Source organism: Dicentrarchus labrax, unplaced genomic scaffold (genome assembly GCF_905237075.1).
Source record: "Dicentrarchus labrax unplaced genomic scaffold, dlabrax2021, whole genome shotgun sequence".
Taxonomy (NCBI): Eukaryota; Metazoa; Chordata; class Actinopteri; family Moronidae; genus Dicentrarchus; species Dicentrarchus labrax.
In genome coordinates, this window is record NW_026136722.1 from 19,121,511 (window position 1) to 19,149,090 (window position 27,580).

General features: G+C 40.2%; 3 protein-coding genes and 1 pseudogene across 4 annotated transcripts; all 4 read right to left on the reverse strand.

Annotated features, from left to right (window-relative positions):
* Window positions 1–967: 967 nt before the first annotated feature.
* On the reverse strand, window positions 968–2,997 carry LOC127356783 (uncharacterized; annotated as a pseudogene).
* A 5,788-nt stretch (window positions 2,998–8,785) lies between these two features.
* On the reverse strand, window positions 8,786–11,407 carry LOC127356699 (uncharacterized). The gene is made up of 3 exons (XM_051388693.1): window positions 11,268–11,407; window positions 9,706–10,197; window positions 8,786–9,436 (listed from the first exon to the last, which is right to left on the reverse strand). The coding sequence occupies exons 2-3, from the start codon at window positions 10,179–10,181 to the stop codon at window positions 8,980–8,982; spliced, it is 933 nt and encodes a 310-aa protein (XP_051244653.1). The 5' UTR covers window positions 10,182–10,197; window positions 11,268–11,407; the 3' UTR covers window positions 8,786–8,979.
* Window positions 11,408–13,301: 1,894 nt separating this feature from the next.
* LOC127356698 (uncharacterized) lies at window positions 13,302–24,825 on the reverse strand. Its single transcript, XM_051388692.1, has 4 exons — window positions 24,661–24,825; window positions 23,156–23,675; window positions 16,466–16,877; window positions 13,302–13,896 (listed from the first exon to the last, which is right to left on the reverse strand). The coding sequence occupies exons 2-4, from the start codon at window positions 23,619–23,621 to the stop codon at window positions 13,410–13,412; spliced, it is 1,365 nt and encodes a 454-aa protein (XP_051244652.1). The 5' UTR covers window positions 23,622–23,675; window positions 24,661–24,825; the 3' UTR covers window positions 13,302–13,409.
* On the reverse strand, window positions 18,665–23,099 carry LOC127356656 (uncharacterized). 2 transcript variants are annotated; one of them, XR_007882027.1, is made up of 3 exons: window positions 21,195–23,099; window positions 19,388–21,080; window positions 18,665–19,245 (listed from the first exon to the last, which is right to left on the reverse strand). XR_007882027.1 is itself a non-coding variant. In XM_051388619.1 (2 exons), the coding sequence occupies exons 1-2, from the start codon at window positions 21,423–21,425 to the stop codon at window positions 20,019–20,021; spliced, it is 1,293 nt and encodes a 430-aa protein (XP_051244579.1). In that variant the 5' UTR covers window positions 21,426–23,099; the 3' UTR covers window positions 18,665–20,018. The 2 variants fall into 2 exon arrangements, 1 of the variants encoding a protein (XP_051244579.1); XM_051388619.1 differs by having other exon boundaries at window positions 18,665–21,080.
* Window positions 24,826–27,580: the final 2,755 nt, after the last annotated feature.

Consider the following 27,580-nt stretch of genomic DNA (forward strand, 5'->3'; position numbering starts at 1 on the left):
ATTATATGTTTCATTCTAGATTCTCCCCAGTGTGGGATCAATAACGTCTATCTGATACTATCTCATGCAGATTTATGTCTCCATACATAGATGATGACGTGAATATATGAATTAATAATGTGAAATCATTTAAATTTAAACAGGGTGCATTCATTCATACCTGTGGATGATTCATTGATCCAGTACCTGCATATTGAGAGTGGATCCACTGCGCCACCTGGAGTTAACAATGTGTATTTCACAACCACAGGATCACATTACAATAACTGTTTGATTTTATAATGACCTGACATTTAAAACTGAAGTTTACTATTTATATGGACTTAAATGTCACATATAGTTCTGGTTACAGTATTTATATAATGTGTTTGTTGAATTTAAATATATATATACGGTAATTATCAAAACGCCTCTTATACTGTTGATATTTATGAACACATATTGAATGAGAGTGCATACATGGCCTCTGGCTGAGAGTATATTATGATATACATTATATATTACTGAGTATATTCACTGTTTTCAATTTAAAGTCAGGGAAGGGAACACAGGTTGATAATAACGTGGGGGGGGGGGTCCTTGAGAGGATACCAGGGGGTCCCGGAGAATAATTATATTATATTATATATAATCTATTTCCACTTTAACTCCATCCATAAGTAACACAGTGACGGAGATTAGGACTATATTGGTCATATATCAGATGAGTCAGATGTCAGTATCGAGAGAGGATCCTGAGCCTTTAATGTTTAATTAGATTTTGGAGAAATTTTGATTTTCTTTACATTTCTTGGTGCTGTCGTGTGTGTGTGTGTGTGTGTGTGTCTGGCCAAACAGCACCTCGACAACAAAATTATTACAGCATTAATCAGGTTATCATTGTAGTAGCTGGTCTTTTATAAGATACTTATACTTATATTATTAACAAAATATACTAGTCACACTGTCAACAAAACCAAACAGAAGCTCAGAGTTAATATGATGATTTATTCTCCAGGTTACAGAGGCACAGTAACAAAATGCAAGGTCACTGACTTTTTATCCAAATATATTAAAATACATTTGAACGTATACAATAAATAAGCTCATCTGTAGCCGTATGCACCACCAAACACATCTGACCTGGCGTGGTTTGAAAAAGTTTTAAGAATCTGGATTTGACTGGGGATCCCAGACACAATTCTCCTCCAAACCGCTCGGCACCATTCCACACTTTGGTGGCACCCAGGCGGTGTCGTATCCGTGGTCATGCCAGGTCTTCTGAAGCGGGTGGCCTTGACGTTTGATGGTGATCACTTTACCCACGTTGACCTGAACCTTAATGACGACCCTGTCAGACTCAGGGTGATCAATGGGATAGTGGCTGGCTTTCTCCAGGTCTCTGCTGAGATAGACGCCCCTGCCGAGCATCCCGTCTGCAGACTGGCGAAACCCTGAGGCCTTGATAGATTGGGCGTTCTGCCTGGTGGTGCCGTGGTACATGACATACGTTTTACCACTAACTGGCTCAGGGAGATCCAATCGACCTACTCCGGCAGGTAGTTCGAAGTCATCTTCAACCCACTGATACTCACTGTAGGAGAGAGGTTTATTAGTTATTATTTACTTCTCTAACATCCGGAGGGGTTAGGGTTTGAATTAAAGGTAAATAAAATGCCACTGTGGCTATATCAATGTATAAAAGTCAAGAAAATCATCTTGAGGAAACATTTTGAGTGAAGCTTCACTTAGGAAAAGAAACCTGGGAGAATAAACACACACACACACATACAAGAAACACAAGTATTGTAGCCAAATGCAATAAATATACAATATTCTGTAAAATAAAGCGGTTTGTGGTACTCACGGGGATCCACCGGAGGCCTCGACATGGTATCCACTGGCACCCGTCAGTATCCACCGAAGACATTGACTGGGTAACCCCCGGAGGGGGATCTGGGTGGGTGGATTACCGATCTGGGATCCCAGACACAATCCTCCTCCAATCCGCTCGGCACCATTCCACACTTTGGCGGCACCCAGGCGGTGTCGTATCCGTGGTCATGCCAGGTCTTCTGAAGCGGGTGGCCTTGACGATTGATGGCGATCACTTTACCCACATCGACAATAACCTTAATGACGACCCTGTCAGACTCAGGGTGATCGAGGGGATAGCGGCTGGCTTTCTCCAGGTCTCTGCTGAGGTAGATGCCGCGGCCGAGCATCCCACCTTCACCAGACTGGCGAAACCCCGAGGCCAGGATGGATTGAGCGTTCTTCTTTGTGGTGCCGTGGTACATGATGTACCTCCCATCACTAACTGGCTCAGGGAGGTCCAGGCGCAGTACCCCACTGGGCAGATCCAAGTCATCTTCAGGCCACTGGTACTGCATGTTGTCAGTATCGCTGTCCAACAGAGAGATTTATCAGCTTAAAGACAATCTAATAAAACAATACAGGAATGTGCAACCAGACGTAAACAGGGGTTGTGAGAATGATAAATTCTTCCTCAGCACTTCATCATACAAAGTAGTGATATTTTCTATTTTTGTGACTTATTAATCCATTTTTACTTTATGTAGCATTAAAGTAACTATATTTGAATTTCAACATCAAATTAACCTTGAATCCTTGAACACTAATATTAAAGTTCATTTTAAGTTCTGGATGTGGTTAACCTCGTAATATGCTAACATTAACAGCCGTTACTATGTTCATAAAAACGAAGGATATTGTTTGTGGATTTGCTGTCATATATAATATTTCACATTTCAAATAAAACATTTAGTAAAATGTATATATATCTCTTCCATATGGGTCTCTGTAAAACTACAGACTTAGAGATGAAACAAACTGTAAGCACATACCTTTCTCCAGGTTCCTCCGAGAGTGACGGCTGTGAGTTCGCTCTTCTTTTTATAAGAAACTTCAGGTGTTGGGAGGAACTTTTCCATGAAGTTGTATCCAAACTTTCACTCTCATTTCACCTCTCACATTGTTTTGTGACTTTGATTTACAGTCAGATTTTATTTGGGTGTGGTCAACACAGCGGTGACATTGGGTTTCTGTCCTGCCAAGCAGCATCATGTTGATGATTGCCTTGTCAAATAAACATAACAATTAATATAATTGTTAATAAATCAGTCAGGATCAAACCAAGAAGGAGATTATCGCTGTAAGTTGCTCTAACCTGCCTTGTCTGACCTGTTTCCTGTTCAGGTGAAGCCCTGAAATCCAAACTGTAGTGAAAAATGCCAAACAGTTACATTACAGGGAGCACCGACAAGTTCATGTATTTGTATTTTTTAAGTAAAATAAATGGGTTGAAATGCAGCACAGAGCCTGTGCACGAAGGGTTAATTGAGTACTTGTACTGTTGTATAATCATGATGTAAAAATACCAAACATTATTGACTGCGCCACCTGGAGTTAACAACGTGTATTACACAACCACAGGATCTATGGAAGATCATTACACACATTACAATAACTGTTCGAAATTTATAATGATCTGACATTTAAAACCTAGTTTACTGTTTATATGGATTTAAATGTCACATATAGTTCTGGGGGGAATCATTTATTTCCACTATATCTCCATAACATAACATAACATAACATCTATAATAACACAATGTAAAAAACCTTTAAATTTGAATTTGGAGTAGAATTAAAACGTGGCATTAAAACAGAATACTCAGGTAAACTAACAGTGTCTTAAATTTGTACTTAAAGCTGCATTACGTAACTTTTCTACCTTTAAAATCATTCTGGTGCTACACTGAGTTGTAACAGGGTGAATGGTAACTTTTGGCTTTATGGCAGTAAATCACAAACCACCGACTACGTCAGTGATTTTGGTGAAACTGGATCATATTTTATGGAGAAAATGTTTTCTGGTTTTCTCTCTGATGTCGTCCGGCTGCAACGCCTCAACTCTCTGTGATTGTTGGAGTTTCCTGTTGGAGTTTCCTGATGGAGCGTAAAAGCTTTACCAGTTGTTATAAAAGGCTGCAGACAGACAACAAGCTGACCTTCTTGCTCCTGGACTAGTTGCTAGTTTTTGATCTTAAGTGATGCAGTCAGAGCAAATGTCCAGCTGTCCATATTTACCACAGTAGTATTAAGACTTGAGGCGCGAATACCAAATCTTAGGTGGTGTTGCTTTAATAAAATATACTCATCACACTGTCAACAAAACCAACCAGAAGCTCAGAGTTAATATGATGATTTATTCTCCAGGTTACAGAGACACAGTAACAAAATGCAACGTCACTGACTTTTTATCCAAATATATAAAAATACATTAGAACGTATAAAATAAATGAGCTCACATGTAGCCATATGCACCACCAAACCAACTGACCTGGTGTGGTTGGATGGTATCAATAATCTGGATTCGATTCGGATCCCAGACACAATTTTCCTCCAATCCGCTCTTCACCATCCCACAGTCGGGCGGCACCCAGGCGGTGTCGTAGCCGTGGCTGTGCCAGGTCTTCTGAAGCGGGTGGCCTTGATAATCGATGGCTTTCACTTTCCCCACGTTGACCTTAACCTTAATGACGACCCTGTCAGACTCATGGTGATCCATCGGATAGCGATGAGCTTTCTCCACGTTTCTGCTGAGGTAGACGCCGCGGCCAAGCATGCCGTCTTCAGACTGGCGAAATCCTAAGGCCAGGATGGATCGAGCTTTTGTCCTGCAGGTGCCATGGTACATGACATACGTTTGACCACTAACTGGCTCGGGGAGGTCCAGGCGCAGTACCCCATAGGGCAGATCAAAGTCATCTTCAGGCCACTGATACTCCATGTTGGTATCAGTATCGCTGTCCAACAGAGAGATTTATCAGCGTTGAATCCTTGAACACTAATATTAAAGTTCATTTTAAGTTCTGGATGTGGTTAACCTCGATAAACACACACTACAAAGTATTCTACCACGACTGTAACAATGCTAATATGCTAACGTTAACAGCCGTTACTATGTTCATAAAAACGAAGGATATTGTTTGTGGATTTACTGTCATATATAATATTTCACATTTCAGATAAAACATATAAACATTTAGTAAAATGTATATATGTCTCTTCCATATGGGTCTCTGTAAAACTGCAGACTTAGAGATGAAACAAACTGTAAGCACATACCTTTCTCCAGGTTCCTCCGAGAGTGACGGCTGTGAGTTCGTTCTTCTTTTTATAAGAAACTTCAGGTGTTGGGAGGAACTTTTCCATGAAGTTGTATCCAAACTTTCACTTTCATTTCACCTCTCACGTTGTTTTGTGACTTTTGTTTAGAGTCAGATTTTATTTGGGTGTGGTCAACACAGCGGTGACGTTGGGTTTCTGTCCTGCCAAGCAGCATCAGCATTGATCTGTGATTTTAAGGCTTTATATATGCAGGCGTGAACATTGAACTTGTGTTACATTCCAGCCTTCCCCTATTAGGGTTAGTTATGCATTATGTGCAAGTTAGTGATTTTATATGCAAAAACACCTTTAAAGGATATCCTGAGCCTTAATATACAAATATATACGTAATCATTAAAAACCTCCTGATGCCACCAACTCCTTTTAAGTATCCACGCCTCCTCTTTTATTCAGTTTAAAGCAGTTCACTACAGTCATCGGTCTGTGGCTAAACTTGGAAAGACATTCCCAAATCCCTTAAATCTCACCTGCCCCTCGCTGTAAACGGGAACGTTACTTCCTCCATTCTGGTTGTGCCCTAAACCGCCAAATCTGAAAGGTTTTCTGGTCTTTGAATTTGAGTTTTTGTAAACAATCCTAACGTAGTTGTGTATTAACTTACTTAGCTGATTGTTGTATGTTTATGTTGATGATTGCCTTCAAATAAACAGAACAATTAATATAATTTGCCCCATAAATGTAATAAAAACATAACCAGAGTTGTGTTCAGGGCTTACCTAACAACAAGCTAGTGTCACCTGTCAACATGTTCCAGCAGCATTCCACTGTAAGCCTTGTCATTGTTTTATTGTTTTTGAAGGAAGAGAACATTTTGTTATCATACCTGCCCAACGAGTATAAGAAGGTGCAGTTTCATAAAGATGAACTGAAGAGAATGTGTTGCAGCTGTTATTAAAGAATAATGAAAACCTTCCGGCCAGTCAGGATCAAACCAAGAACTAGATTATCGCTGTAAGTTGCTCTAACCTGCCTGGTCTGACCCGTTTCCTGTGCAGGTGAAGCCCTGAAATCCAAACTGTAGTGAAAAATGCCAAACAGTTACATTACAGGGAGCACCGACAAGTTCATGTATTTGTATTTTTTAAGTAGAATAAATGGGTTGAAATGCAGCACAGTGCCTGTACAGGAAGGGTTAATAGGGTACTTGTACTGTTGTATAATCATGATGTAAAAATACCAAACATTATTGACTGCGCCACCTGGAGTTAACAATGTGTATTACATAACCACAGGATCTATGGAAGATCATTATACACATTACTATAACTGTTCGAATTTGATAATGATCTGACATCTAAAATTTAAAGGCACACTATGCAAGATTTTTACCTTAATATAACAGCTTCGAAGTCATTTCGATGGTACACAAACTCGTAGTATAATAATAATAATACATTTTATTTATAAGCGCTTTTCTAAATACTCAAAGACACTTTACATAAAAACATAAAAGCAGCAAAACAACATCAAATAGTAAAACATTGAAAACACATCAGACTAAGCTAAACATTAAAAGCAATTTTAAAAAGGTGTGTTTTTGTCAGTGATTTGAATGTTGGAAGGTCGGTACAGTCACGGATGTGTTTGGGGAGAGAGTTCCAGAGGGAGGGGGCAGCTACAGAGAACGCTCTGTCGCCCCAGGTTTGGTGCTTGGTCAGGGGTGGAGGAGTCAGGAGGTTTGCTTCAGATGAGCGGAGGCTGCGGGATGGATTGTGGCGATGGAGCAGGTCAGTGAGGTAGGAAGGAGCCTGGTTATGGAGGGCTTTGTGTAGTGAATCATCCCGATAGCAAAGCAGGAGAGGGATGCTTTACGGCGCGACGTCACATACATCAGCGACATAAGAAGCAGCCTCAATGGAAGACACTAGCAGGCATTCACTCAGACGTTACCTGGTCAGTAGACATCTTCGGAGTCTATCTTTGCCTGTTCGATGTCCGATGCTTCCATCCTACTGAACATGTACCGGTGTACGGGGGGGAGGGGATCAGGCCGTGAGTGCAGAGACGCAGAGCCGTATAAAGAGACGGCTCTGGTGAGTGGTATTTACGACAGTTAACGTTAAATACTAGTACTCCGCAGTGACTCTAGGGGTAGCTGTTTGACAAAACCGGAAAACTACATAGTATGCCTTTAAAGTTTACTGTTTATATGGACTTAAATGTTACATATAGTTCTGGAGGGAATCATTTATTTCCATTGTAACTCCATAACATAACCAAACAGAAGCTCAGAGTTAATATGAAGCATTTATTCTCCAGGTTACAGAGACACAGTAACAAAATGCAATGTCACTGACTTTTTATCCAAATATATAAAACTACATTTGGACGTATAAAATAAATGAGCTCATTTGTAGCCGTATGCACCACAAGACTAACTGACTGGGCGTTGTTTGGAAAGTAGTAATAGTCTGGATTCGACGTTGAACGTTGACCTGAACCTTAATGACGACCTTGTCAGACTCAGGGTGATTAATTGGATAGCAACAAGTTTTCTCCAAGTTTCTGCTGAGGTAGACGCTGCGGCTGAGCCTCCCGTCTGCAGACTTGCTAAATCCTGAGACCTGGATGGATTGGGTGTTCTGGCCGGTGGTGCTTTGGTACATGACATACGTTTGACCACTAACTGGCTCAGAGAGATCCAATCGACCTACTCCAGCAGGTAGTTTGACGTCCTCTTCAGCCCACTGATCCCCACTGCAGGAGAGAGATTAGCCTGTTTTACTAGGTCAGGTGACAGGAGACTTTAAACTGTCTCATCAAATCCAGTCAATCTTATTTATAAATCCCAAATTCACAAATCACACATTTGCCTCAGGGGGCTTTACCTGTCTAACAAATGTAACTGTTCAGAGCTGCCAAAGACTTCCTGGAGTGTTTTCGCTATATTAAATATAATAAATCCGTATAAAGATTACTCTTTATTCAGCTGTGTATTGTAATTATACACTGTTCTGTTGAATGGATTGCTGCTTTGATACACATAAAAACTAAGGACACTGTATGTGGATTTGCTGTCATATATAATATTTCCTGTTTCAGATAAAACATACAAACATTTAGTAAAACGTATATATGTCTCTTCCATACAGGTCTCTGTAAAACTGCAGACTTAGAGATGAAACAAACTGTGTGCACATACCTTTCTCCAGGTTCCTCCGAGAGTAACGGCTGTGAGTTCGCTCTTCTTTTTATAAGAAACTTCAGGCGTCCGGAGGAACTTTTACATGAAATTGTGTCCGATCTTTGACTTACATTTCACTTCTCACATTGTTTTATGACTTGATTACAGCATTCCACTGTAAGCCTTGTGATTGTTTTATTGTTTTTGAATGAAGGGAAATTCATTTTTATTATACCTGCCAAAGAGTACAAGATAAATAAATAAAGATGAACTGAAGATAATGATATAATAATACACACCTTCCGGCCAGTCAGGATCAAACCAAGAAGTGTACAAATATAAAAATGTATGGGGGATTATGTGCTGAACTATATCTTAACTCCAGGAAGTGACTGCAAACAGTTGAACTATTCCTTTAAATGATTCATATTACAGGATCAAAGATGAATGTATTTATTCGCCTCCATTGTATTAAACTGTCTGCAGAGACTAATATCTCTAAAAAATATACTCATCACACTGTCAACAACACCAAACAGAAGCTCAGAGTTATGACACATTTATTCTCCAGGTTACAGAGACACAGTAACAACATGCAACGTCACTGACTTTTAATCCAAATATATAAAACTACATTTGAACGTATAAAATAAATGAGACTAACTGACTGGGCGTGGTGTGATTGTATCGATGACCGTGATTCGACGGGGATCCCAGACACAAATCCTCTCCAAACCGCTCTTCCCTGTTCTACTCTTTAGCAGCATCCAGGCGGTGTCGTAGTCGTGGTTATGCCAGGTCTTCTTAAAAATGTGTTTTTTTAGTTTGATGGCGATCACTTTCCCAACGTCGACCTTAACCTTAATGACGACCCTGTCAGACTCATGATGATCCATCGGATAGCGGCTAGCTTTCTTCAGGTCTCTGCTGAGGTAGACGCCACGGCCGAGCATCCCTTCTTCAGACGGGCGAAATCCTTTTTTCAGGATGGATAAAACATTCTTCCAGCAGGTGCCGTGGTACATGACATACGTTTTATCACTAACTACTTCAGGGAGATCCAATCGACCTACTCCAGCAGGTAGTTTGAAGTCATCTTCAACCCACTGATACTCACTGCAGGAGAGAGGTTTATTAGTGTCAAGACTTCAGAAGGATTCCATGCAAAGAAACTCAAATTAAAAGGTAAATAAAATGCAACTGTGGTGATATAAATGTATGAAAGTCAAGAAAATCATCTTGATCAAACATTTTGAGAGAAGCTTCAGTTATGAAAAGAAACCTGGGAGAACAAACACACACACACATACAAAAAACACGAATATCGTACCCGAATGCAATAAATATACAATATTCTGTAAAATAAAGTGGTTCGTGATACTCACAGGGATCCACCGGAGGCCTGGACCTGGTGTGGGTGGATGGTACCAATAATCTGGATTCGACGGGGATCCCAGACACAATCCTCCTCCAATCCGCTCGGCACCATTCCACACTTTGGCGGCACCCAGGCGGTGTCGTAGCCGTCGTCATGCCAGGTTGTCTGAAGCGGGTGGCCTTGATAATTGATGGCTTTCACTTTACCCACATCAACAATAACCTTAATGACGACCTTGTCAGACTCACAGTGATCGAGGGGATAGCGGCTGGCTTTGTCCAGGTCTCTGCTGAGGTAGACGCCGCGGCCGAGCATCCCGTCTTCAGACAGCCGAAACCCTGAGGCCAGGATGGATTTAACTGTCTTCCTGCAGGTGCCGTGGTACATGATGTACCTCCTACCACTAACTGGCTCAGGGAGGTCCAGGCGTAGTACCCCAGTGGGCAGATCAAAGTCGTCATCTTCAGGCCACTGGTACTGCATGTTAGCGTCAGTATCGCTGTCCAACAGAGAGATTTATCAGCTTAAAGAGAATCTAATAAAACAATACAGGAAAGTGCAACCAGACTTAAACATGGCTTCTTCTCTCTGTGAGACTATGTTCACCATCATATTTTGGGATATTGCTTTCATGGTCAGATTTGGTAAATTAGAACCAAAAGTGATTTTTCCTGGAACAAAAACAATCACAAATAATTTCAGAAACAATATTTCTTTGGTTTTAGAATGTAATGAACTACCCTACTACCGAGGGTTGTCTCAGCACAAGGACCACCAACAGAGCTTAGTAAACAAGACAACTTTATTTCTTTCAGCCGTACACACTAATCATACAACTTCAAAGTCCTCCGAGGCTTGCTCTGCTTGTCTCTTCTGTGTGTGTCGGCCTCGAGGTCCAGCACACTACTGTCTTTAGAGAGAGGAGTGTGATAACTCCATGAGTACCAGCTGATATAATCACCTCACCTGGCTGCTCTCACAAGCCTTCCCCACACCTCTCTCTCCACCTCCACAACGACATATAATACTGACTGTGTGTCTGAGTTTGTTCAAGGAGACAGCCTGATTAAAATTCTTAAATGTTTAACTAAAAACCTGGTGGCGTCCATGGGATCTCCAGGTGGTTAATGTGGACTGAATTTGGTTCGCTCTACTCTTTATTTTGAGAAAAGGAATTGAAGACAAACTGTGTGTTGTAGTATCACCACCAGGAGGGGGGGGCAGTGATGCATGCAGTGAATGTGATGGCACTACAGCACAAAAGAGTTATTGATTATTTCCCCCAATAAATATCAGCCCAATTCCTACAAATACATTCAGTATAACATAAATTAATTATACATAAACTGTTCGAGTATCACCAACACAAGACCAGCGGTGTGTGAAGGGATTCTGGTGAGGCTACAATATATGAGAGTACAGTTATTGTTCATTGTGTGTGTTTTCCTTATATAAATCCCTGCGCACTCAGTCCACAGAGATCAGTGTTATTGGGCTCGTTGTGTACTTTGAGTTTACGGTTTAAGGATAAAGAAATAATAAATAACAATAATCTGTGTGTGCACATACCTCTCTTCAGGTTCCTCCGGGAGTACAGGAGGTTCGCTCTTCTGCTTCTTGTGAGAAACTTCAGGCGTTGGGAAGTGAAGTTGTGTTTTTTACTTTCATTTTGAGACTGTTTCTAATCACAGCGCTGGCGTTGGGTTTCTTTCCTGAGCAGCTGCACAGTGATCCATCAGTCAGAGGGTCGTACAGGCCGATGTTGTGCCTACAGTAGAGTTATTAGGGTGGCCTTATAGATCCTGTTCTTAAATAAACTACAGAACTACAGAATTACAATAACATAAAAAAACTATGTAAGATTTATACTGATTTTAATGTGCTGTTTTTTTTTTTTTTGATAATTAAAGGGAAGGTCTGCTCAATTTTCATAATTAAAATGTATTTATATTTGAATGATCATATTTTCTTTCTCTTTAGTAGGTTAACTGAATATTCAAATGTAATCTTGTTAAGGATGACCTCCACTGTACTCCTGGGAGATTTGGACTAATTGTACAATATAGTTTTTAAGAAAATGAAATGGAGTTGGCTCAATTTTCATTCTAAATATAATGATGTCCTTATATATGAATGATCATAATTTCTTATCTTTAGTAGGTTAGCAAAAACTTTACACCGCTGTTAACCGTGGAGCCACAACGTGTATCACACACCTCAGTTTACATGTGATTACATACATTAAAACACTTTTCTTATTCATAATTATGAAATAATATGTGGTTATTTTGATTTATAATGAGCTGATATTTTAAAAAAAGGTTTACTACATATATGGACATGTCACATATATCAGATATAGTCTCAGTTATATGCAAATACATGAGAATGACTGTATTCTCAGAGGTTGAGGGAAAACTTTTACCCATTAATCAATACATCATTCACTATTATCAGATAAAGGTGGAGTTGAAGGATTAAATGGAAATACTTGAGTACCTCAAATGTACACTTAAAGTAAAGTACTGAACTCAGGATCAACACACAGACAACATTTATCTAATCTTAATCTTATTGATGTGCATGAGTGGAGAAGTGTATGAGTGCTGTGTTGTATTAAGATGCAGCAACACAATCAAACCGTCAAACCCAAACACCAGATAGTTGTCTCAGGGAGGAGAGAGAGAGAGAGAGAGTACTGAGCTCCCAGAGGGTTTTTAAAGGACCATGGCACAGAGGCCTCAGGTTTGTCCAATTTCCTGACAACCCTCTGCCCGCCCACTAAAGTACCTGCACAGAAAACAGCCACACAAACAGGAACAGGAAGACGGAGGGTGGGTCGTCACACTCTCAATCCTTTTAGAAGGGGGTGTTGTAGCTGTTTCCGGGAGCGTCCGGGTTTTGTCTTCGCTAGAGGAGGTTTGGGGCATCAAAGTAAGTTTTATTGCACAACTTTTATTGTATAACCCGCGTGGTGGTGGCTGTGTTTACCTCACGGAGAAATGAACAAATAAATGATCATATAACAAGAAGCTGTCTTTGGTCTATTTAATAAAAAGCAGGGTAATAAAAAAAAAGTATGTTTCAGCTCTGACAAAGAGAGATAATCACATGTTTTATGTGCGGACTGTAACGTGGAGTGAATGAGGAAGGAACTCGTGGCCTTGAGCACTGTCGGTCTCCGCCTGGTGCGTTGGATGTCTCATATTTTGGCTATATGCTCTTCCTGCTTCCCTTCTTGGCTGGAATTTACTGTTCTAAGGAGGAGGGGGAAGTGGTTTCCCAACCCGACAGCCTTCAGTGTTATTTATATACAGTGTACTAGTGATAAAATGTGCAATAATAATGATAGAAAACCTACAGAAATTAGTCAATTTTGCTTCAACCCCCCTCAGACAAATACCTTTCTGACCTCAGTGGGTAAGCCTGTTGTTATATTTACTGTCTCTGCTTTGTTCAATGGAAAACATAAAACTCAATAAGCTTTGTCTTTTTTTTAAAGATGATTCTGTGTTTGTCTAACTAAGCAGTTTAAGCGGCTCAAGATAAGATATACTAAGCATATTCATACTGTTATAAATATAACCAGACAGAAGCTTTAGATTTAATATGAACCGTTTATTTTCCCACTTACAATCACACAGTAAGTTTAGTTTGTATACAAATATATAAAAATACATTTGAGCATACAGAATAAACAGCTTGCAGAGCTCACTTGTAGCCGTATGCACCGCATCCACCGGAGGGTTGGAGTGGACGTGGCTTGACTGTACCGAGAATCTGGATTCGATCCGGATCCCAGACACAATCCTCCTCTAATCCGCTCGGCACCATTCCACAGTTGGGCGGCACCCAGGCGGTGTCGTAGCCCTGGTCATGCCAGGTCTTCTGAAGTGGGTGGCGTTGACGATCGATGGCTTTCACTTTCCCCACGTTGACCTTAACCCTGACGACGGCCCTGTCAGACTCTGGGCAGTCGAGGGGATAGCGGCTGGCTTTCTCCAGGTCTCTGCTGAGGTAGACGCCGCGGCCGAGCATCCCGTCTTCAGATGGGCGAAATCCGGAGGCCTGGATAGACTTAGCGGTCTGCCTGGTGGTGCCATGGTACATGACATACGTTTGACCATTAACTGGCTGAGAGGCGCCCAGTCGAACTACCCCAGGAGGCAGGACGAAGTCATCTTCAGCCCACTGGTACCTGCTCATGTTGGTGGTTTATTAGTGTGAAGACTTCAGAAGGATATAACACAGGAACGAAATCTGAAAAACAAACAGACTGTTTAATATTTAAGATCCACTTTAAGTTCTGTGTTTAGCCTAGCTTAGCACAAAGACAGGAAGAAGCAGTGGGAAACTGTCAGCCTAGCATCACAGACATCACAATGCATTTTTTTAAGCAGAGCGTCAGTGTTGGCTCAAATGAAGGACTGTTGGTCTGAATGCACAGCAGAGCTTCCAGCTGAATGCTAACAACGATAATGTTAAAGAAAGAGTTCGTAGCTTACTGATAACACTGACTATAGCAGCTAAATTAAGGTACACCTTAAATCCTGACAACACATCTTAATAAAGGAAGTAAGTTAACATAAATAAATTCATTCACATGAATTAAACCCAACTCAAAAATAAGATCAATTGTGCAGTATTTTAAGCATTAATGATTCAATTCCAGTTTGTTCCATTGACTCATTTTCTTTAAAATATAAGCCCCAAAAGTGATTGGCTACGCTTTCGATAGTCGATTGTGTTTTTATCGTACGTCAGCTGTTTTGAAGAAGTAACAAGATGCATTTAAGTTACTTTATTCACACATTTTAAATAAGTTTGGAGAAATGCAAAGAAAACTTCCCATATTGAATACAAGTAATTCAATTTACCTTTCATTAACAATAAATGACTTCAACTCAAAAAAAAATATTTTTTCATGCTTAAACTCTTGCCTCTAATAAAAGGGAGTGACACTGAATGCAACATCCTCGATTCAGATGAGGAAAAACTCTCCACAAAACCTGTTTAACAAAGATCCAGAGTCTGATATCAGTGTAACGATTACTCTATTTATAACTTAAGTTCTGAACAACTGCAGCCTCTCACTATGATTAAAAGGGACATTTGTGTAACTAATTTTACTTCCTCCTATGATTCATATTGTATAATATTGATAATATTCTCTGTAAATCTGCAGACTTTTTAGGGAAGAAACAAACAAACTGTGTGCACATACCTTTCTCTGGGTTCCTCCGAGAGTGACGGCTGTGAGTTCGCTCTTCTTTTTATAAGAAACTTCAGGCGTAGGGAGGAACTTTTGCATAAAGTTGTGTCCGATGTTTCACTTTCGTTTCACCTCTCACATTTTTTTATGACTTTCATTTACAGTCAGACAAGGATGTGTGTTTTGGGTGTGGTCAACACAGCGGCGTGGCTCACAGTGATCAGTGATTTTAGGGCCTTGTATGTTTGCTCATGGTTTGCTTGTGCACCTGCTTGTTGAATGTGATACTTCCGCTGTTGTTCTTTGTCTTACATTATAGTAAATTGAATATATTTAATGGATAAAACAAGACATTTGATGAGATCAATATACAGTTCACATACTCACTCAGATCCATGTAGGATTAGTTAAGTGTTTTACAATAACAACAGCTGTTTGAGTGATATCATGGTGTCTGTTAGGTAAATATGAATCCAGCCAGCAGTCCAAAAGTGATAAACTTCACCTTCCAGCACCTTTAATGCTCATCATCCGACACTTTATATCTTATAGCTTTAACCCACAGATCCTTTTTATGACCCACATTAATCAATACATAAGTCAAACATTAGAAAAGATTTCTTGGAAGCTCTACGAAAACTTTAACGATTTACCATCCAAATCAAACATATTCAATCACGTTACCGTAAAACTTCGAATAATAGCCCGGGCGTTTATTTGCTTAAATCAGTGAACTCCCCCTGCCCTATTGGGGACAGGCCTCTATTTGGGACTTTCCTTTAGGACAGATCTCTAACTGTACTGCTTCTCTTGAGTTTCGTTAAGTAAATTTGACAACTTACAGTAAATTTCAGGTCGTACTTTTTTTTTCTTCATGCTAGCGCCACTGGAACGTGAATGTCGTTTTACGGCAGCCGGCGTACAATCAGTGAGCAACCGACTTCACGTGATAATATTCACAACTCGGATTCATTTTAATGAAAGCCTTTGATTCTTTTGATCAGTGGACCAGGTAGGGTTTAAGGTGTTTTATACATTCAGATCATGTCTATAAAATCCACACCAGGCCTTTATTGGAGACCAGCGTTTATTAGGGACCGTGCTTTTATTGGAAGTTTGACTGTATATTGTAGGTATGGTTTAACATTTTGGAAAAGTAATAAAAACTTGTGTGTAAAGTAAATATGAAGCTGAAGTTAGCACCTGGTTAGCTTAGCTTAGCTTATCACAAACAGGGGAAATCAGGTAGCCAGGCTCTGTCAGCAGTCTTAAATGTAAAGTAACTGTCAACTCAACATAGTCTGGTAAGAAGTTCTTTATTTGCCTCTGAACCTTAGTGGAAAAAGTGACAATAAATGAAAATTACTACATTAAAGGACAAAGGTCTTTTGCGGTTGGACGTGGGTTGATGGTACCACTAATCTGGATCTTCCTTCAAACTGCTCTCCACCATTCCACACATAGTCGGTGTCGTCATTAATTCTTTACGAAAGCCAACGCAGCGAGAGCAATACCTGACAACACTGCAACACCTGCAGCAAGAATTCCACCTGACAGGTCTTCGACTGGTTGTGGGTTGATGGTATCGATGATCTGGATTCGACGGGGATCCCAGACACAATTCTCCTCCAATCCGCTCTTCACCATTCCACAGTTGGGCGGCACCCAGGCGGTATCGTAGCCGTGGTCATGCCAGGTCTTCTGAAGTGGGTGGCCTTGATGTTTGATGGCTTTCACTTTCCCCACGTTGACTTTAACCCTGACGACGACTCTGTCAGACTCTGGGCAGTCGATGGGGTAGCGGCTGGCTTTCTCCAGGTCTCTGCTGAGGTAGACGCCGCGGCCGAGCATCCCGCCTGCAGATGGGCGAAATCCTTTGCGCAGGATGGACTGAGCGCACTGCCTGGTGGTGCCGTGGTACATGACATACGTTTGACCACTAACTGGCTTAGAGACGCCCAGTCGAACTACCCCAGGAGGCAGGACGAAGTCATCTTCAGCCCACTGGTACCTGCTCATGTTGGTGGTTTATTAGTGTGAAGACTTCAGAAGGATATAACACAGGAACGAAATCTGAAAAACAAACAGACTGTTTAATATTTAAGGTCCACTTTAATTCAATTTATTTATATAGCGCCAATTCATAACAGAAGTTATCTCAGGACACTTTTCAAATAGAGCAGGTCTAGACCGAACTCCTTATAACATTATTTACAGAGACCCAACAGTACCACCATGAGCAGGACCTTGGAGACAAGGGTGTGGTATACCTACAGATGTGGCAGAGTAACAGCTTCCAAGTTTGGTGCAGTTATCAAAAGCAATGAAAATCAGCCCCCAAAACCACTTGTGAAAGCTGTATGCTACCCAGAATCAGCAAAGTTTACCACTGCAGCAACAAGGTATTATTTATTGCTTTAACAACATAGTAAATTTATGAAATTTCAAAGTTGTTCTCTTCTCAGAAGGATAAAACTAGTGAATGATAAAATCTTACAAAACCTGATGAAAAGTAATTGTGGACATGTATATGTATGCCCTAATTTAAAAGTAACATGTTTTCCTCAAATATTTTCAGGTGGGGCATTCATCAGGAAAACAAGGCAAAGGAGAAATACACTGAAACCATGTCATCAAGACATGTCAATTTTGATGTGACCACCACTGGACTCAATATTTCCTCACATTACCCTCACCTAGGCGCTTCCCCGGATGGGAAGGGGTCTTGTGACTGTTGTGGCTCAGGCTGCCTGGAAATCAAATGTCCCTACTTGGCAAAAGACAAGACACTGCTTGAACTGTCAAAAGAAAAAGACTTTCCCTTGGTCACATCTTCATCCTCAGATGTGACGCTGACACTTAACAGACAGCACAACTACTACTTTCAAGTGCAGTGCCAGATTCATGTCACAAAATCTCTGTACTGTGACTTTTGTGTGTGGACACCTTCAGAATTGTATATTGAAAGAATAACCCCAGATGTAAATTTTGAAAGACATGTTATGAAGGCCACAACGTTTTTCAAGTATGGAGTGCTGCCAGAATTATTGGGAAAAGAGTTCACCAAAAATGCAGTACTGAATCCTGGTGCAACATCTCATCTGTAGGACTGTTATTGTGTTAAGCCCTTCACCTTAGGGATGATGTTACAGCTTGCACTTAACTTGTACATATTTATACGTAAGTGACACTTTGCCTACAGAGAAAAGATGATATAGAAAGTTATTTTATGATGGGGGAACTACTGAACATTTTGAAAAGCCCCAAATTACTGACTGATGCTTGTGAACTGTTTCCACCTCCCATTCAAAGGAGCAGTTGGTGACACATTTCACATTTGTAAATATGTTACATTATTATTCAAAACCAAAGTTTTTACAGCATTTTTGGCGTAATCTTTTTCTTATTAGTCCTATCATTGTATATAAAATGTAACTATTTAGAATGTAAGTCTGGGGTTATTTCCACACACTGTTTACATGTTTAAGGTTGGAAAGTGACATATTAGCATATCTAGACTGACTTGACAGTTGTCAAAACTATTACAATTATTTTCAATAAATAATAAGCTTTAAGAGCCTATTCTGCTTTTATAGGTATACAAAACAATAACAGTATAAAAGTATATAGGTGTGACCAGGGCAACTAAGCGCCCTGACAGCAAGTGCAACAACGCCACCCTGGGACTTTCACCCAGAGAACACCCACTTTCACAGGTTCTTATAGTACAGAGAAAAAGGAGCAGAGATGTGAATTTCCAGTTTCGACCACTACATTTATTTACACAGATTTAATGTCACTCTAAAAAAAAAAAAAAAAAAACCATTTGGGATAGGTTAAAATTTACGATTTATTACCAAAATATACTTATATTCACTAAACAGGTAATTACCAGTACAAGGGGGAGGGGGGCTGTCAGGAAGGCCTACAGGAATGAGGGAGTGAGAGAAAAGGGGGGGGGGGGTCACCACCACCAGTATGTACAGGGAAGAAGAGATCACACACACACTGCAAAACAATAAAGCACATAGAATACACAGCAACGTAAGCATGCACATAGAACCCAGACAGGGGGAAACCCTCCACCCAGTAACCCACCAATTGTAAGCGTATGACAGCCCACCTGTACAAACACTAAAAAGAGCTCCACTATATCATTAACTCACAAGTTTGGTTTATGAAAGAAACCAAGAAAACACAAACCAACTATCAAAAATTAACAATCTACACAGTAAAACAAGGTAACCATATACAATAAATACATTTGTAGAAGGGCAAAAACAGCAGTAGCCAGAAGACTAGGTCATGGGAACAGACACCATGTTCCAGTTCCTACTGTAAAGAAAACACATACAAAATATATGGTGACATGTATACAATATAAACAATAATCCAAAAACATATGTTTCAGTCATTAAAATCTAAAGACCACTGAGAAGAATAGTACACAAGACATACAACGTAAAGATTAACATACCTGCGAGTTACATGAACAATTTATCCAACTAGAATCTGGCACATACACACACCACTCTTCTAGTGGAGGGAGCAGCAACTACCTTCAATTAGCTCCCATATTCCTGCCATTACCCCTGCACAGATGTGAGGGAAGAATTTAATGCATGCGCCCACTATATGACAAACAAGCAAAGAACAATTCATACCTTAGTTGGGCATCGGCATCCCTCAAACAACTGTAGAGTCAGGGTAGGGTGAGGCAAAACGTACTGCTGACTGCTACACAGCTACATTTAAGGACTGAGAAGTGATTAGCCTCACCTGCTGACAATCAATGATTGCAGGGTGTGGCTAAACTAGAGTGGGGAGGGAACGCTACCCATCACATAGGTATACTAAACAATAACATATATACATACTAAATATGATAACACATAAACATGAATATAAACCTACTTCATATGTTACTGTGAAATAACTTAGAGTAAATACATAACAGATACATCACAGAGTAAATATTTACAAAATGTAACCCTTTACGGGCTTATCAATGAAAATCACGCAAAAGTTTTAAAATTAATATTTACACTTATCATCCAATATATATTGATACGAACTATTAAGACAAAAGGTTTGAACTAATGTTCACCTCAATCTGAAGGCACTATGGACCCACACATATTGCATAAAGCACAGCATGTTAACACAATCTTGTCTATAAGGCTGTCCTCCACTTTGCCATTTTCCTCCACTCTAACGAGACTTACAGGCAGCGTTGAGCCCAGAATTGTGTATTTCTGCCTCAACATTCCAATCACTCTTTCGACGTGGATTCTCACACGAGAAATTTCACGAGCCGATTCAATTTCTTTTCGGCTAAGCTGTTTCTTCCCTCGTGTGAATGGAGGCGTTATTAATTCTGCGCAAAATAGGCCAACACTATCCTCAATTGTGAAACCTCGGTCAGCCAGTACCAAGTCCCCTGGTAGGAGCTTGTCAAGGAACCCACTGTGTTCTGTCAGGTGTTTGTCTGTAACACGTCCACCCCAGGCCTTGGACATGAAAGAGATGCTTCCTTGTGGGGTGATTGAAATAAGAAATTTTATAGTGTTGTGTTGTTTGTAGTTGCTCCAAGTTTGAGCTCGAGCTTTTAAGTCAGAAGGACGCTCTATGAACACTTCAAAGCAGTCGATTATGCTTACACAGTTCTTAAGAAATGTACGAAAACACATTGGTAAGCTGCGTCTAAGGTCTTCTCTTTCTGGCCACAATATCAGAGGATGAAGCCTGCTTGCCATAACATGTATCCAACGGTGAAAGACTCTGGATACTGTTGACTGGTGAATCCCAAAGAGGTAACCTAAAAATTCCTCTGACAGATTGAGGCGCAGCTTCATCAGTGTAAGAAGCAGTTCCTGAGCAGGCTTGAGGGACTGCTTTGGAGTAGCAGGAAAAACTGACAACACAAAGCTAAACAATAACATGAAAGTCTGTAAATTGGGAAGTCCTGTGAAAAATTTCATTTTGCTGTCATCAAATTGTGAAGGGTCAAGGGTACGATGCTTCAACTCACTTTCTAGTCCATGAATTTTATCTCTCAGTGATTGACATTCGATGTTTAAAGATTCAATTTGTTTATATAATGAGGCAATGTCATTGTGTGTCTCCTCTGTCTGGACCTCAGTGCCTTGGACTCCAGTTTCAGTTTGTACCTGTTGAGAAGAAATAGCTGAAGTCAATGGTCAGGAGTTCAGAAAGTGTTCAGGAGACTCTGATGTCTTATGCTGTAAAATGTATTGTATTGTGTTATTATCTCCTTGATCTACCTGTAATTCTTGCTCTGACGGAGTACCTCTGTCTGTTGCAGTTAGCCCATCATGTCTTTTGCCAGAAACGTTTTGAGTTCGCACATATCTCTCCAGGGGAGATAGCCCGAGTCCGATCAGCAGTAGAGGTGAAGCTGAATAAACTTGGCACATAGTCAGGGTGTAGAGGATCATCACTCTTTTTTCCTGAAAAAACAAATATACATGGTTGGTAGCAGCGAATATATACATATAACGATTTCTATATGAATCAGAGCCAGGTTAGCACATTTAAAAATCTATTTATTCAATCAGCCATTAGATTTAAACAGAATCCAAAACTAAACATCATAGCAGAAAATAAGCTGATAAAGTCAGTTTACAGGAGCCTATACAGTGTATTGACACAAGTAAATAATTTACTTGTACTTGATTTTTAAGTACAGCCAACATCAGATACTTTGAGACTTTTACCCAAGTACTATTTATTTAGGTGACTTTCACTTTTACCAGAGTAATACTTTAACACGATATCTTTATTTGTACTAAAGTATGACTTTTGGGTCCTTCAGTTACCTTAAACTAGCTAGGATTATTAACATTAATGAATACATAATACAGAAGCTAACGTTAGCTAAATGAAAGATAACGTTAAGAGCTTTACTGAAGTCACGTTGGCAATATATTATGTAATTTAATGATATGATTTTGTCCGAAAATACAGCATAATTTAACGTTCCCTGACACAAAATGTGAACCGCAGATCCAGGTCTCGGTGCCTGGATACCAGCTGTCTCTCCGGATCGCAGTGATCCATCGCCGTCTCTTTTCTGTTGCTTTCGGTAGCCTATAGAAACTTTGCTCCGACCCCTTTGCAAATCTATTAGTGCAGTCGATAGCACAGCAGCTCTTCCCCATGTTGAATATAAAATCTTGGCGGCTCTTCTTCTTTTTCTTATAGGATTCTGGCAGTGTTGACGCTGGTAAACGTTACTGCGCTCTACTTGCCACTCAGTGGACGTAACCGCAGCGACTTCCGGGTACCGTGACGTCACGTGCATACCCTCTATTCAGAAGTTATCTCAGGACACTTTTCAAATAGAGCAGGTCTAGACCGAACTCCTTATAACATTATTTACAGAGACCCAACAGTACCACCATGAGCAAGACCTTGGAGACAAGGGCAAGGAAAAACTGCCTGTTAAAACAAATAAATGATCATGTAACAAGAAGCTGTCTTTGGTCTATTTAATAAAAAGCAGGGTAATAAAAAAAGTATGTTTCAGCTCTGACAAAGAGAGATAATCACATGTTTTATGTGCGGACTGTAACGTGGAGTGAATGAGGAAGGAACTCGTGGCCTTGAGCACTGTCGGTCTCTGCCTGGTGCGTTGGATGTCTCATATTTTGGCGATATGCTCTTCCTGCTTCCCTTCTTGGCTGGAATTTACTGTTCTAAGGAGGAGGGGGAAGTGGTTTCCCAACCCAACAGCCTTCAGTGTTATTTATATACAGTGTACTAGTGATAAAATGTGCAATAATAATTATAGAAAACCTACAGAAATTATCAATTTTGCTTCAACCCCCCTCAGACAAATACCTTTCTGACCTCAGTGGGTAAGCCTGTGCTCAACAGAGATGTAACATAGTAAATAGTTTACATGTAAATAGTTGTTATATTTACTTTCTCTGCTTTGTTCAATGGAAAACATAAAACTCAATAAGCTTTGTCTTTTTTTAAAAGATGATTCTGTGTTTGTCTAACTAAGCAGTTTAAGCGGCTCAAGATAAGATATACTCAGCATATTCATACTGTTATAAATATAACCAGACAGAAGCTTTAGATTTAATATGAACCGTTTATTTTCCCACTTACAATCACACAGTAAGTTTAGTTTGTATACAAATATATAAAAATACATTTGAGCATACAGAATAAACAGCTTGCAGAGCTCACTTGTAGCCGTATGCACCGCATCCACCGGAGGGTTGGAGTGGACGTGGCTTGACTGTACCGAGAATCTGGATTCGATCCGGATCCCAGACACAATCCTCCTCTAATCCGCTCGGCACCATTCCACAGTTGGGCGGCACCCAGGCGGTGTCGTAGCCGTGGTCATGCCAGGTCTTCTGAAGTGGGTGGCGTTGACGATCGATGGCTTTCACTTTCCCCACGTTGACCTTAACCCTGACGACGGCCCTGTCAGACTCTGGGCAGTCGAGGGGATAGCGGCTGGCTTTCTCCAGGTCTCTGCTGAGGTAGACGCCGCGGCCGAGCATCCCGTCTTCAGATGGGCGAAATCCGGAGGCCTGGATAGACTTAGCGGTCTGCCTGGTGGTGCCGTGGTACATGACATACGTTTGACCATTAACTGGCTGAGAGGCGCCCAGTCGAACTACCCCAGGAGGCAGGACGAAGTCATCTTCAGCCCACTGGTACCTGCTCATGTTGGTGGTTTATTAGTGTGAAGACTTCAGAAGGATATAACACAGGAAGGAAATCTGAAAAACAAATAGACTGTTTAATATTTAAGATCCACTTTAAGTTCTGTGTTTAGCCTAGCTTAGCACAAAGACAGGAAGAAGCAGTCGGAAACTGTCAGCCTAGCATCACAGACATCACAATGCATTTTTTTAAGCAGAGCGTCAGTGTTGGCTCAAATGAAGGACTGTTGGTCTGAATGCACAGCAGAGCTTCCAGCTGAATGCTAACAACGATAATGTTAAAGAAAGAGTTCGTAGCTTACTGATAACACTGACTATAGCAGCTAAATTAAGGTACACCTTAAATCCTGACAACACATCTTAATAATGGAAGTAAGTTAACATAAATAAATTCATTCACATGAATTAAACCCAACTCAAAAATAAGATCAATTGTGCAGTATTTTAAGCATTAATGATTCAATTCCAGTTTGTTCCATTGACTCATTTTCTTTAAAATATAAGCCCCAAAAGTGATTGGCTACGCTTTCGATAGTCGATTGTGTTTTTATCGTACGTCAGCTGTGTTGAAGAAAAAGTAAGTTCAATTTAAGTGGTAACAAGATGCATTTAAGTTTCTTTATTCACACATTTTAAATAAGTTTGGAGAAATGCAAAGAAAACTTTCAATATTGAATACAAGTAATTTAATTTACCTTTCATTAACAATAAATGACTTCAACTCAAAAAAAAATGTTTTTTCATGCTTAAACTGTTGCCATTAATAAAAGGGAGTGACACTGAATGCAACATCCTCGATTCAGATGAGGAAAAACTCTCCACAAAACCTGTTTAACAAAGATCCAGAGTCTGATATCAGTGTAACGATTACTCTATTTATAACTTAAGTTCTGAACAACTGCAGCCTCTCACTATGTTTAAAAGGGACATTTGTGTAACTAATTTTACTTCCTCCTATGATTCATATTGTATAATATTGATAATATTCTCTGTAAATCTGCAGACTTTTTAGGGAAGAAACAAACAAACTGTGTGCACATACCTTTCTCTGGGTTCCTCCGAGAGTGACGGCTGTGAGTTCGCTCTTCTTTTTATAAGAAACTTCAGGCGTAGGGAGGAACTTTTGCATAAAGTTGTGTCCGATGTTTCACTTTCGTTTCACCTCTCACATTTTTTTATGACTTTCGTTTACAGTCAGACAAGGATGTGGGTTTTGGGTGTGGTCAACACAGCGGCGTGGCTCACAGTGATCAGTGATTTTAGGGCCTTGTATGTTTGCTCATGGTTTGCTTGTGCACCTGCTTGTTGAATGTGATACTTCCGCTGTTGTTCTTTGTCTTACATTATAGTAAATTGAATATATTTAATGGATAAAACAATACATTTGATGAGATCAATATACAGTTCACATACTCACTCAGATCCATGTAGGATTAGTTAAGTGTTTTACAATAACAACAGCTGTTTGAGTGATATCATGGTGTCTGTTAGGTAAATATGAATCCAGCCAGCAGTCCAAAAGTGATAAACTTCACCTTCCAGCACCTTTAATGCTCATCATCCGACACTTTATATCTTATAGCTTTAACCCACAGATCCTTTTTATGACCCACATTAATCAATACATAAGTCAAACATTAGAAAAGATTATTTCTTGAAAGCTCTACGAAAACTTTAACGATTTACCATCCAAATCAAACATATTCAATCACGTTACCGTAAAACTTCGAATAATAGCCCGGGCGTTTATTTGCTTAAATCAGTGAACTCCCCCTGCCTTTATTGGGGACAGGCCTCTATTTGGGACTTTCCTTTAGGACAGATCTCTAACTGTACTGCTTCTCTTGAGTTTCGTTAAGTAAATTTGACAACTTACAGTAAATTTCAGGTCATACTTTTTTTTCTCCATGCTAGCGCCACTGGAACGTGAATGTCGTTTTACGGCAGCCAGCGTACAATCAGTGAGCAACCGACTTCACGTGATAATATTCACAACTCTGATTCATTTTAATGAAAGCCTTTGATTCTTTTGATCAGTGGACCAGGTAGGGTTTAAGGTGTTTTATACATTCAGATCATGTCTATAAAATCCACACCAGGCCTTTATTGGAGACCAGCGTTTATTACGGAACGTGCTTTTATTGGAAGTTTGACTGTATATTGTAGGTATGGGTTAACATTTTGGAAAAGTAATAAAAACTTGTGTGTAAAGTAAATATGAAGCTGAAGTTAGCACCTGGTTAGCTTAGCTTAGCACAAACAGGGGAAATCAGGTAGCCAGGCTCTGTCAGCAGTCTTAAATGTAAAGTAACTGTCCACTCAACATAGTCTGGTAAGAAGTTCTTTATTTGCCTCTGAACCTTAGTGGAAAAAGTGACAATAAATGGAAATTACTACATTAAAGGACAAAGGTCTTTTGCGGTTGGCAACCATGCAACACCTGCAGCAAGAATTCCACCTGACAGGTCTTCGACTGGTTGTGGGTTGATGGTATCGATGATCTGGATTCGACGGGGATCCCAGACACAATTCTCCTCCAATCCGCTCTTCACCATTCCACAGTCGGGCGGCACCCAGGCGGTGTCGTAGCCGTGGTCGTGCCAGGTCTTCTGAAGTGGGTGGCCTTGACAATCGATGGCTTTCACTTTCCCCACGTTGACTTTAACCCTGACGACGGCCCTGTCAGACTCTGGGCAGTCGAGGGGGTAGCGGCTGGCTTTCTCCAGGTCTCTGCTGAGGTAGACGCCGCGGCCGAGCATCCCGTCTGCAGATGGGCGAAATCCTTTGCGCAGGATGGACTGAGCGCACTGCCTGGTGGTGCCGTGGTACATGACATACGTTTGACCACTAACTGGCTTAGAGACGCCCAGTCGAACTACCCCAGGAGGCAGGACGAAGTCATCTTCAGCCCACTGGTACCTGCTCATGTTGGTGGTTTATTAGTGTGAAGACTTCAGAAGGATATAACACAGGAACGAAATCTGAAAAACAAACAGACTGTTTAATATTTAAGGTCCACTTTAAGTTCTGTGCTTAGCCTAGCTTAGCACAAAGACAGGAAGAAGCAGTGGGAAACTGTCAGCCTAGCATCGCGGTCAGAATATAAGCCCCAAAAGTGATTGGCTACTGATTTGATAGTCGATTAATTGTGAATTATTTTTGTTGTACATCAGCTGTTTCGGCTGGTAACAAAAAAACTGAGTAAATTTAATTTAAGTGATAACAAGATGCATTTAAGTTACTTTATTCAGATAAATTCTGTTCACGCATTTTAAATAAGTTTGGAGTACAAGTCATTTAATTTTCTTTTCATTAACAATAAATGACTGCAACTCAAATCAAATATTTTTTCATGCTTAAATTGTTGTTTTTCTGACATGGTCAAAATAATTTGGTGTAATTGAGATTAGTCAACTTTTTACTGAAAATCTGTGTGTGCTACCTTCGGGCTTACATCCTTTGCTGGGTTCAACACTGAAACCATCCCAGAAAATTAAGAAATGAACACATTACAATATATCATAATAAGCCTACAGCGCCTTGCTGGATAGTGTGACATTGTGTAATAACTTTGGCTTCATGTAGCGCCAACATTAGAAACAGGAAGAAACATTCAGTTCATAGCTGCTAAACAAGGTTCAAGGGTCCAAGGGTAGCTTTATTATCCCTGTTTGTGGTACAACCAGCAGTATATCAGTATCAATATAATCAACACACAACAACCGATGAGACAATAAATAAAGTGCTTTAAGTACATAAATACAAATATCACATTATTAAAAGTCCAACTGCAGCAGGAAGAAATGAGTTAACAACTCAAACTCATTAAAAAGTGGAAGCATCCGCCATAAAACAGGAGAGAGGTTTGCTTTCTTACATACAGTGTCCTCAACTACTGTGCCAAGATATTTGAATTAATGATCACAGGAGAAATCCTGGAATCTAATGTCATCTCTTTAATT

Coding starts and splice junctions, on each gene's coding strand:
- LOC127356656 (XM_051388619.1), bottom strand. CDS start 21,425: ATGTATATATTCGCTGCTACCAACCATGTATATTTGTTTTTTCAGGAA. Junction 21,081..21,194: donor CGTCAGAGCAAGAATTACAG/GTAGATCAAGGA, acceptor TCTTCTCAACAG/GTACAAACTGAAACTGGAGT.
- LOC127356699 (XM_051388693.1), bottom strand. CDS start 10,181: ATGCAGTACCAGTGGCCTGAAGATGACGACTTTGATCTGCCCACTGGG. Junction 9,437..9,705: donor CAGGCCTCCGGTGGATCCCT/GTGAGTATCACG, acceptor TCTCTCCTGCAG/TGAGTATCAGTGGGTTGAAG.
- LOC127356698 (XM_051388692.1), bottom strand. CDS start 23,621: ATGAGCAGGTACCAGTGGGCTGAAGATGACTTCGTCCTGCCTCCTGGG. Junction 16,878..23,155: donor ACGTCCACTCCAACCCTCCG/GTGGATGCGGTG, acceptor CTCCTGGGGTAG/TTCGACTGGGCGTCTCTAAG. Junction 13,897..16,465: donor CCACAACCAGTCGAAGACCT/GTCAGGTGGAAT, acceptor CAACATGAGCAG/GTACCAGTGGGCTGAAGATG.